At 29.1% G+C, this 11915-nt stretch overlaps 1 protein-coding gene across 1 annotated transcript; it reads left to right on the top strand.

The window, feature by feature from the left end:
• Positions 1–8073: 8073 nt before the first annotated feature.
• Positions 8074–10821, top strand: LOC115697995 (uncharacterized). Its single transcript, XM_030625172.2, has 9 exons — positions 8074–8219; positions 8938–9027; positions 9134–9199; positions 9301–9398; positions 9516–9553; positions 9660–9747; positions 9854–10222; positions 10332–10397; positions 10510–10821. Exons 1-9 carry the CDS (start codon positions 8078–8080, stop codon positions 10663–10665), a joined length of 1113 nt encoding a protein of 370 aa, XP_030481032.2. The 5' UTR covers positions 8074–8077; the 3' UTR covers positions 10666–10821.
• Positions 10822–11915: the final 1094 nt, after the last annotated feature.

The following is an 11915-nucleotide window of genomic DNA, read 5'->3' as shown; positions in this document are numbered from 1 at the left end:
CGATAAAAGTTGTTCAAATATGAATGGGAGATTAAGGATATGAATCAAGTTGTTTCAATTAACCAATTGATAATACTATTTACTATTCTTCTTTCTTTAAGTGATGACAGACTATAAAAAATGACCTAAACACTCTTCAGATGATAAAGGTCCTAGACTATGTGTCATTTATTTCATTTGTGAGATAGAATAACATATAATTTACATTAATAAATAATCTAAGGGTCATGTGTGAATACTATCGTTTCATATTAGAACCTATATTTATTCATTTAGAGCATTCTCAATACTCAATTTTCAACTTTCCTATTGAGATCATAGATCATTCATAAGGTGGCCAATAAAACACATGTAATAAGTACAAAGATGAATAAATCAAACAACCAAGAAAGAAAAAATAGCAAATCATATTAACTTTTGGAATAAAATCATCCAACATTCCTCAAATCCCTAAATTAGGAAATTCGTTCATAATCTCAACATATTTAAATCCATGATTAAAATAAAAATAAAATAAAACATAATAAATTAAAGAGAAGAGAAAAAAATTATATGGAGAACTCGATCGAATTGTCATGCTCGCTCCAAGAGTTTTCTTCTCTTATTTTTTAGGGTTCTTTTCTGAATTTCCCTATAAAAATTTAAAACTCCCATTTTAAAACTTAAAATTGAGTAAACACGAAAATCTCCTTGAGCCATACGGAGTCATCGTTGCGATTGTAATAGCCTTGTTACGGTGACTATAGGAGGTCAAAATCATTGATTCTGCCTAGGCTCCTTGATTGCGACCACAACATTTCTTGCCACGATAAAAATTAGTTGTGGCCAAAAATGGTCTCTCCGTGACGAGCTTTAAAAATTCAGCATGATTTTTCTCATCTTTTCCTTCCCCGTCTTGTCCTTTCGGTAGTAAACAAATTTTGCAGTTTAAAACTCGTGAACCTAAAATAAAGGAAAATAAGCATAAAATTGTCCAAAAAGTAACAACATAAAAAGAAAATAACTCTAAAAAGTTATCCAAAAGTAGGCTATAAATAGCCTAACAGTGCTCGTCCTTTGTCCTCAAGAAAGAGAGAGAGAGGAGAGATAGTGAGATAACGAGTGAGTGAGGAAGGAAAAGAGATAAGGGTAGGGTTTCAATTACTCATGGGCTGGGCTTGTCTTTTTTTTTTTCAATTATAATGATTTTGTTATTTTTTGTAGTGGGGCTATGTCGACAGACTCATCTAGGACTGTCAACATTAATTAGTGGGATGTTTCACCTTAATGTACATAGTAAGGGGTTGGACGGGAGCTATCTCGGCAGTCCATAATGGGCCCATCGAGATTTGTCCATTTTTAGTGGGAAATAACTCTAATATGACAGGCTACAAGTGTACCGCCGAGATTAGTGTCTTCAACCTTTTTCATTTTAATTTTAGAGTCAATCTCAACGGTCACACACAGGCTCCCTGAGATTGGGGGTCCGAATTAGCCCAATTTTCTTGTAGTTCATAAAATTCCAATAGATCAGTATATTAGGTAAGTATATCTATAATATCAATCACTAGCTAGTAAATATGGGTGGATAAGATCCAATCCAATTTAACTTAACTGAACTGATCCAATAAAATCCAATTACAAAAAATTGGATCTCTATTAACAATTGAATTGGTTTGGATATTAGAAGTTAGACTCTAATTAGATTGGATTGGTTATTGAATGTCAACCTCAAAATCGAATTAAAAATCGATCTAATCTTATTATTGTTCTTTTATGAGTAAGTAATATTGTACTTTTATTTATTTTAAATATTCAGTTGCAATAAATTTGTAAGTATTATATTTTTATAGAGTATTAAACTTATGGCGCATTTACAAAACTGTAATTGGAATCGGAATAATGAATGAGAGAAATGTATGGGTTTAAAATAGAAAATAATCGGAAACAATATTTTATTATGATGTTTACTAAACTGTCCGGAAGGAAAACCAGAATCGTATTATTTTGTTTACATAACTAAGAAAAGTAATCAGAATGCTTTAATTTGACAAAAAATTGCCATTATTAGAACATGTAAGTATTTTTTGTTTATAGATTTTTAAGGGGTATATTTGTCTTTTTTATTTTTAATTAATAAAATTAAAATTAAAATAAATTAAGTAAGGAAAGGGAAAGACATTCCCTATAAAAATGGGGGGAGAACCTTTCCCTTTTGTTTCTCCCTAATTTGTGTGGGTCCCACTAGTTTGTCCTTTTCCAAAATTTAGTAAACAATCGTATGGGAATCAATACCATACCATTCATTTCCATTCCCTTTTAAGTAAACATGCCATTAAATATATAGTCACAATTTGTAAGTGATGATAGTGTAAGTGGTATTTTGGTAATTAAAATTACATAAAAGGTATAAATGTTGACCTTACCTTATGGAGGTATTTTTGTAAATAAAATGTCAATTTATATTTTCTATGTAATAATTCCTCTATATTACTAGTAGTTATCTACATTCGATCTAATTTAATATTTTTTTTCATCAAATCTAATCCGCAAATTAATAATTAGATTTATAAAATTATCATTCGATTCAATTTAATTCCACACATTATTTTTTATATTAATTTAAAAAATATAAAAAAAAATACATAAGCCTCTGTAAGGAATTATTACATAGAAAATATAAATTGACATTTTATTTACAAAAATAGCTCCATAAGGTAAAGTCAACATTTATACCTTTTATGTAATTTTAATTACCAAAATACCACTTACACAATCAAACGACGGTCGCAGAGTGGTTGCTGCGTGGTTGCGCGGTGGTTGCATCAGACGAAGGTTTCAATCAGACGATGGTTGCAGGGTGGTTGCTAGGTAGTTGGTCGAAGGTTGCATCAGACGAAGGTTTCAATCAGACGAAATTTTTTGGATTTTGCTGGGTTGTTGGCCGAAGGTTGCATCAGACAAAAGTTTCAATCAGACGAAATAACTGTTATCAAAATGTTTATGCAACTGTAATGCAATTGTAATGCAATTGTAATGCAACATTAAAAATCAAAACAGTGTTTTCACGTACGTAACTCTATCTACATGTCTCTTTATGATTTAATATGAACAAATTTACCATTAGAAATTTAGAAAACAACAAAAATGCACCAGGATAAACATTTTACTATAGTATTGATATATTTTTTTTTGGATTATACTTGAGTTGGATTGTTAGGGAACTCCAATTCAACTTTTTGAGATATGTCTTTCATGGATCTAAAAATTGAAGTCAGGACATTAGTTTTATGCAAATTAAACTGAATTTCGAGTTGAATTTTAGTTTCATAGTAGTTTTTCTAATTTTTTTTTTTTATGAATTCGAAACAGCCTATGTTTTGATTGATTCTGGTCGTCTTCTCAGGTGAAGTCGCCAGAATTAATGGTAGTTCTCTTTCTGGTTGAATTTTCGTTTCATTTGCGTTAGGTTGCTGCGTAGTTGCACGATAGTTGCGTGATAGTTGCCCAGGAAGCATGGATCCTGGGTTAAATGTGTGCGTAAGTGGTATTTGTGTAATTTTTTTTATTTGGGCTGTATATTTGTTTATTTGGCCAGTTGGAAGTATTTTTATAATATTGTTATTTTTTTTTTGGTTAAAATTGAAAAAAGTCCTAATATAAATATATCTTTATATATTAGAAGTGCCTATTTAACGGTATTTTTTGGTTTAACAGAATATACTTAAAAATAAAAGAATATTCTGTTAAATTTAACGATTAGATTTGATCTCCCGTTAACAAATAAACCCAATAATTAAACCCAAAAAATTAAACAATATTTTAAATATTAATAATCTCTTTTTAAATTAAAAAAATTATCTTAGCCACATATCTCTCTAACAAACCTATTTTGGGAGAATATTATTTCTTGGTTTAACAGAATATACTAAAAAATAAAAGAATATTCTGTTAAATTTAACGATTAGATTTGATCTCCCGTTAACAAATAAACCCAATAATTAAACCCAAAAAATTAAACAATATTTTAAATATTAATAATCTCTTTTAAAATTAAAAAAATTATCTTAGCCACATATCTCTCTAACAAACCTATTTTGGGAGAATATTAATAATTTTTTTTATTTATTTTTTAAAAAATAAAAATATAGATAAAATGTCTAGAAAAGATAATATAAATGTGAGACTGTATATGAGTTGCCCCTTCTGTAATTACCTAGAAAAGATAAAATGTATAGATAAATATATATGTGAGACTGTATATGTAAGAGAATTTAATTAAAAAAAATAATATAAATAATTACAGAAGGGGCAACTCATTGCTATCGGGGAAGAAGAAGATTGATTGTGTTGGCTTAGAGATTTTTGGGCTTGGGCTAAAAAAATAAAAAGAAGATAAAATAGGTTGTAATTAGTATTTACCTTATATGTTTGTGCTTATTTTTAGTTTTATTTTTAATTTTACCACCAAGAGGAGAAGGTTGAAAAATATTAGAATATGAAAATATTATTAGATATGAAAGAATGTGAAAGTCTATAAATATATAGTTGTGTAGCTATTATTAGATGTGAAATGAGATAATAGAACTTTTTTCAATTAGAAGATTAATGTACATTTTACAGTTGATAACATACATTATTATAACACAACTATGTTTTACTTACTAAATATACTGACACATATTTTATTTTTATAAAACAAATCGTTCAAATAATTATACTATTTTAATTATTAATTAAAATAAAAAACTAAAATATTAAATAAAACTAACACTACGTGGCTTGGCACGTAACAATCACCTAGTATATATATATTTATATATATATATATATGTATATAGGGCAAGACTATGGTAGGACCTAGCAAAAGTTCCCTACCGGTAGGGAACTTTTTTTTACCATTGATTTTAGATCATGTGGTTATTATGATGTAAGGTGTATACTCTTACAATAGGACTGCTTGTATACGATTAAAACTTTATACATATTATAATAATATTTAATTATATTTATTTTTTAAAAAAATAATATTAATAATTAAAAATTTTATTAATTTTTATTTTGAATTATTTTTATATTGGTATTTATTTTCAAAAAAGAATTATTTTTTCTAAACTCATTTTTTTGGCTTTTTATTTTTTTTGACTTTTTATAATTTACTGATGGTTTTTTTTTTTTTTTATGTTTACACCTAGTCTTTTCTTTGTTTTGCTTTTAGGCTGTGTGTGATTCTGGTGTTATTGACTGTTTTTTCAGTGCTTTTTATTTTGTTATTTGGCTGCTCTTTTGAGACGCCACATATAAAAAAAAAATTTATTAACTCGGTTTGATATTATTTTTTCTGCCAAAAAAATTGAGTTTAAGAGAAGCAAGTTGGTACGGTTCCAATTAAAGAGCATATAAAATTATTGAAGCGATCCGATATCAGAAGAATTTTTGAAAATAAATATCTATATAAAAATAATTTAAATTAATTTTAGAAAATAATAATAATAATAATTAAAAAATAAAAATTAATAATTTTTTAATTATTAATATTATTTTATTTTTTTAAAATAAATATATCATTAAAATATTATTATAATATGTATAAAGTTTTAATTGTATACAAGCAGTCTTATAGTAAGAGTATATACCTTATTTCATAATAACCACAAGATTTAAAATCAACGGTTAAAAAAAGCTTCCCTACCTAGGTAGGCTTTTCAGGCCCTACTATAAGATACTCCTATGTATATATATTTGAGAGGAGAGGAGAGAAGAGGAGAGGGAATAAAAGATAAATGTGTGGTTTGTGGAAAGGGGGGTGGATGAGCATGAGGGGATATGCCTCCAATAATTTAGTCACGAATTAAACAAAACAAGGGGTGTTGAGTCATGGTCCGCCAACGTTAGGTTGGTCGCTTTCAATTCTTAATTAGTGGCGGCACAACCTTCAATCATATACTCTACCCTCACACACCTCACCTTAATTATTATATGTATATTTCATTTTATTACTATTATAATGGTAAAATACTACCCCAACTTCCTAAGTCTTTGATTGTTGTCATGCATTATATAATATATATAAATAATGCATATTTTATATAGTAGGAATTTGCTAGAGCAGTACTGATTGTGATGATCAAATTAATCAATATATATATTTGATCCTTCGTGTTGGCATTTTATATAACAAGTAACCCCATGATTATTTCCTCGTATATATTATTGTATATTACCCATAAACGTACGTTGCGCATATATGATCATATAAAATATGAGTATATATAATGATATGGGTAGATTAACATAAAAAAAATGTACACACATCCCATAAGATAAATATAATATATATGTAATTACCTCCAAACAATGGATATTATATGTATAATATATAATATTATGTATACCCTCCATAATTGAGGGATATGAGATGAAAGAGCTGATCTGTCTATAAATTTTATATGTAATCAGGATTCAGGAGTATAATCACAAACACTGGAGGAGAGAGAGAGAGATGAGGTATCCATTATTTGTTACACATAGAAGAAAAAAAAGGTATTTGATGCTTTTTGGGAACTAATTATTGGCATTAGATATGAGATATTAAAATAATTACACAAGTACACTGCTGCCTGGTTCTGCGTGTAACACTTACAATGGTTCCGTTACCTTCAAGTAATTTTATAAGATAATTAGTAATTTGAAACATTTTGTCTAATTTTAGTAAAAAAATTTTAATATGGATGAAAGTTTAAAGAACATGATTTAATACATATATCAAAGTTTGAGGGACATGATTTGATAGATATTAAAATCTAGGAAGTATAGTTTAGTACATAAACAATCACTGAAACAGTAAAATTGAATAAAATTAGATAAAAGTCCTTAAATTTAACAATCTCAATAGTTCGAGAGAATTTTTAACGGTAAAAAAAATTCAACGGACACGATTTGGTACATGTAAAAATTCAAGGGAATAATTACTGATTAGCCAATTTTATATTATATGGGCTTTGAGGTGTTAAGTTAATGAACATGGAGAAAGAAGCGCAATTCATATCATTCAAATCTCAATATGATTGACCAAAAGGTCTCTGTGGTTCTCTATCTCTCTCTTTTTTGGGTTGGAAATAAGGTGATATATTGATGGATGATACTAAATTAATTTTGACTGACCCATGTCAAAATGAGTAATTATTTTCTAATAAAGACCCAAAATCTTTAGGTTTCAAAAAGAGAAAAAAATAAAGGCACAAATAAATAAAAAACCAAAAATCTCAAATGGTGATTTTTTTTTTCTGGTGAAAACCAAATGGTGAAGTTTGGTCTCTAGAATGATGTAGTGATGAAAAGAGTAGGCTTAGAATTATCTAGATCATCATTCGTTCGATCTATACAGTACTACTCTAAAATATCTGATCGAATGACAAAATGACCAAATTGTCCATGGTTTCGACGTAATAATCAGTTTTAATTGAGAGTCTTACAATGAAGTACAACTTTCCATTAAAAACTATTTAGTGGTAAGCATTCATTTACTTACTCCGAAAAATAGGCTCCACTACATGTGAACTTGCTTCTAATATAAAAAATATATACAAATAAAAACTAATACTAATATATTCAACTCATTTAATTATTTTAATTTTAAAATAGGGGCGATTCTTCTTTGTAATTGTATGTAACTTCCTTCAATTCAACTTGTGAACATAAACGAGGGATTTGAAAACTATTTTATTTATTTAAGTGACCAACTTGATTGAAACACTTTATTTTTTTTGTTCTTTAGAAACAAAGTAACATTATTAGAGGAACGAGTCAAAATGGCTGGCTTAAACTGCGGGGTAATATTGGAATATTATAAATTTCAATGGCAAAACCAGGAAATTTCTGGACATATTCAGTCCAGAAAGTACACCCATATAATTTTTGAATAAAAATTAAGTTAACTATCTCTTAGAAAAAATAAAAAATAAATAAAACTAAAAAGCTTGATTGGTATAAATATTTTATATGTTTGTTTATTTAAAAAAATAAAAAAAGATAAATGAATAAAGAAATAAAGAAAAAAGAAATGTGAAGCACACGTTAGCCTATATATAGCCACCATATGCCTCAGTTATTCCTCCTCCAATTTTCACCATTCTTCGTTCCCTCTAAAAACTTTTCTCTCTGTCTTCAAACTTCTTTTCTTCCAAGAAAGAAACTCTTTGAGACATTTTTACTCTTGATTTTTGGCCATTTTCGGCTTGGTAAGCAATCTTTCTGGTTCAATGGCTTCTGCATTTTTCTTTCTTCATCATTCTTCATAGCTTTTTTAATAAAATTTTCGCTTCTTGGTAATCATGAAGAACACACACCAATAATATTTCATAGTATTATCACAATAGTTTTATTATTGCTATTTGAGCACTTTTGAGTCCCAACCATCAATTTACTTGAATAGTTTCTCCTATTCTTTTTGTTCCTTATTATAATATATTGGCAAATTTAATGACTTGTATATGTTTATGGTTCGAAACTTTGCCAAAATCCATATAGCTTTTGCTGGTGACTTTATGCATTTTTTTCGTGTCATAATTTAAGTTCCAATGTTAATAAGTAATAACTAATAAAGTAAATCACAAACAGAGCTTTTGGGACAAAGGTTTGGTCCATCCATATTATATATACTTTATTAATGGACCACCTTCAATCTTATACTAGTGGTTGTGGTTTGTCCATTAATACACCTAATCAATCCCTCATAAAATTGGCCTCATATTATCCACCATTATAGTCTTTCTTCCTCTCTCTCTCTCTCTCTCTCTCTCTCTCTCTCTCTCTCTCTCTCTCTCTCTCTCTCTCTCTCTCTCTCTCTGTTTTGGCGTTTATTGATAGAGATTGAATAAATGAAATTTCTATATAAGCTTGGCTTAGTTAAGCCTATTGCATAGTCATTTGCTCACACCTTTTCTTTTGTTTCTGAAGGGTTTTATTTTTTTCCTCTCTTACAAAAAATGGAATTTGATGACCGATTTCTCCAAGTTCAAAGGCCAAAATTTGATTGTCTTCTGTTTGGTAAAGCTACTCTCTTTATACATTTTTGACTTAAAAATATAATAGATAAAAGCTCTGTCATTATATATAATATGAAGCTGACTAAATAATAATTGGACAATTGCAGATCTAGATGACACCCTTTACCCCCTAAGTGCAGGTCTTGCCAATGAATGTCGCAAAAATATTGAAGGTAATCAATTATTTAAATATTCAATTTTAAAGATAAAGATGCTTTCATTTAGTATGTAGAAAAAAGAAATAGTGGTCATCTAATTGAATTTTTTCGTGCAGACTATATGGCTGAAAAGCTTGGTATAGACAGAAGCAAAATTGGTCAATTGGGTAATCTTCTTTACAAGAACTATGGCACCACAATGGCTGGTTTAAGGGTACGCCTTCAAATTTATCATTTAGGTTTAATCATAATTTATAATTGTTTAATTTTCAATTATTTATTTTTTGAGGAGGACATGGATTAAAAAATTCTTTGGTTTTACCTTTTGCAGGCAATTGGCTATGACTTTGACTATGATGAATATCACAGGTAACAAAATTATTTTATTCAATTCATTTTCTTCTTCTTTCTTTCATCTTTCTTCAATGATTACATATTTACCTTAGTTTAACAATTATTTTGTCATATATAACAGTTTTGTTCATGGAAGACTACCCTATGACAACCTTAAACCTGACCCCATTTTAAGGCACCTTTTGCTTACCATGCCTTATCGCAAAATTGTAAGTAAATATTCTTTAAATTGTAAACAAACAAAATTGTTGTTTTCTCTTTTTTTCTTTTGTTAAAATGTCTTCTCATGAGTATTTTTTTTCTTTTTTATTTTAGATTTTTACAAACGCAGACAAGGTCCATGCAGCTAAAGCACTGAAGAGGCTTGGATTAGAGGACTGTTTTGAAGGAATTATATGCTTTGAGACCTTGAATCCAATTCATAAGAACACAGTTTCTGATGATGAAGATGATATTGAATTTGTGAGATTAGACAAAACTAATAACACTAGTAATAATGATGATCATGATGTTAATCACACCACGACTAGTACAACAAGCTCTGTTATATTTGACATAATTAAGCATTTTGATCAACCAAACCCCATCACTTCTGGTCTACCAAAGTCACCAATTGTATGCAAACCATCCGAATCTGCTATTGAAAAGGCTCTCAAGATTGCCAATCTTGATCCCCAAAGAACAGTAAGATCACCATATTACAACACTTAATAACAACATAAATAACAGTTCATGTCATCATCATATTATGGCCACAGTACTTAATTATTTATATTATTCGATTTTCATCCAGATGTTTTTTGAAGATAGTGTTCGAAACGTCCAAGCTGGAAAAAGAGTTGGCCTCCACACAGTTCTGGTGAGAAATTTGATACCAATTTTCGTAACACTCTATTAATTGTGATAATGTTTTATTATTATTAATTTATTATTATTTACTAATTTTTTTTTAATGTAAATTGAATAACCAGATTGGCACTTCCCAAAGAGTTAAAGGAGCAGATTATGCATTAGAGAGTATTCATAACATAAGAGAAGCTTTGCCAGAGCTTTGGGAGGTTGACATAAAATCAGCTGAAGTTGTTTATTCAGGAAAAGTCACTGTAGAGACCTCTGTCACAGCTTAATTAATTAGTTAATTGATTGAGATATTACTATTATGTATGAGCATGATGTTGATGCTTTTGTTTTTATTATTATATTAGTGTATAATAAAATAAACCCAAAAAAAAAACAAAAAAATTAAATAAATAAAAGAAAATGATCTTCTCCTTTTTATTCTTATGCTTCAATTTTTTAATGATTTCTTTGTTAATTGCTTATGTATTATATTTGGCATTGATTTCCCTAGTCTTGGGGTGGGTCTGTCAATGGAGTCATCATACTAATAACATAAACATATTGCAATTTGGTAATTATTAATCTGGGATTGGATGGTCATGCAATTCACGCCATATTATTTAATAATAATTATGATGGAATTGAAAGGGTAAGGGATTCACATCCCTATTGATCGAGTTTGGCTTAACTTTTATAAATTTGTTTTTAGCTTTTACAAACAATAATAACAATAATACTAAAATTCGTACCCAGATTTTTTGCAATAATAATTTAAGCTATTTTGAGTAATTAATGTGAATTTAAGAAAAATATTTTCACTTAGTTGTGACATTAAATTAAGAGTCGTAGTGCACGAGTCACTTTTATTTTTGTATTGTCTTTCAAAGAATAATTTTTTTCCAAGCCCTTTTTCTTTACATTCTTAAGGTATTTATAGGCTCATAATGGTGGTAAAAATATCACTTTTGTCTTGCTTGTTTAATTATACTTCACACAATTTCTCAAATTGGGCCTTAGGTCATGATTTCTTATCTATAGGGATGTGCTTGGGCTCAATATAAGTATTTGGTGAGACAAGACTTTCTCTTACTAATAACTTGACAATTGAAAATGTAGCCGTCAAATGTGGCATGGGTTGTCGCAAAATCAGAAAATTATGAGTTTAAACCATTAAACACACTTTCCATGGCTGAAAGTAGGTTTACCTTCTCCATGCCGTATTAAATTTGCACACGGTGACTTAGCCTTGGCCCTCACGCCGAATTCCATACAATCGAGCTATAGCCTCTCCAGGGCACGTCTTCTCGCGAAGGGGAAAAGATAACTAACTACCATCTCGAAAAGGTCCTCTCGGAGATGACTAAACTCCTGAAGTGGTTCTTGACTCACGCGCCTCAAATGTATGTTTTGTTGTAGCATGTCCCGTAGTGGGGGTCCCACTACCACATGGCTTCCTCCTAGAGTGCCACCTATTTTGGAAAAAAAAATTAGGCAATATTTACCCCCAAGTTCTGGTTTGCAATTTTATGAATTGGGA

The sequence above is a fragment of the Cannabis sativa genome, chromosome 7 (assembly GCF_029168945.1).
Source record: "Cannabis sativa cultivar Pink pepper isolate KNU-18-1 chromosome 7, ASM2916894v1, whole genome shotgun sequence".
Lineage (NCBI taxonomy): Eukaryota > Viridiplantae > Streptophyta > Magnoliopsida > Rosales > Cannabaceae > Cannabis > Cannabis sativa.
The sequence above is the reverse complement of the archived record's forward strand: the minus strand, read 5'-3'. Positions and strand labels throughout refer to the sequence as shown.

Bases quoted from the DNA above. Each gene is read 5' to 3' on its own strand.
- LOC115697995 (XM_030625172.2), top strand. From the start codon at position 8,078: ATGCCTCAGTTATTCCTCCTCCAATTTTCACCATTCTTCGTTCCCTCT. The intron at 9,200-9,300 runs GTAATCAATTAT...TTTTTCGTGCAG, and splicing joins ATGTCGCAAAAATATTGAAG to ACTATATGGCTGAAAAGCTT. The intron at 10,223-10,331 runs GTAAGATCACCA...ATTTTCATCCAG, and splicing joins ATCTTGATCCCCAAAGAACA to ATGTTTTTTGAAGATAGTGT.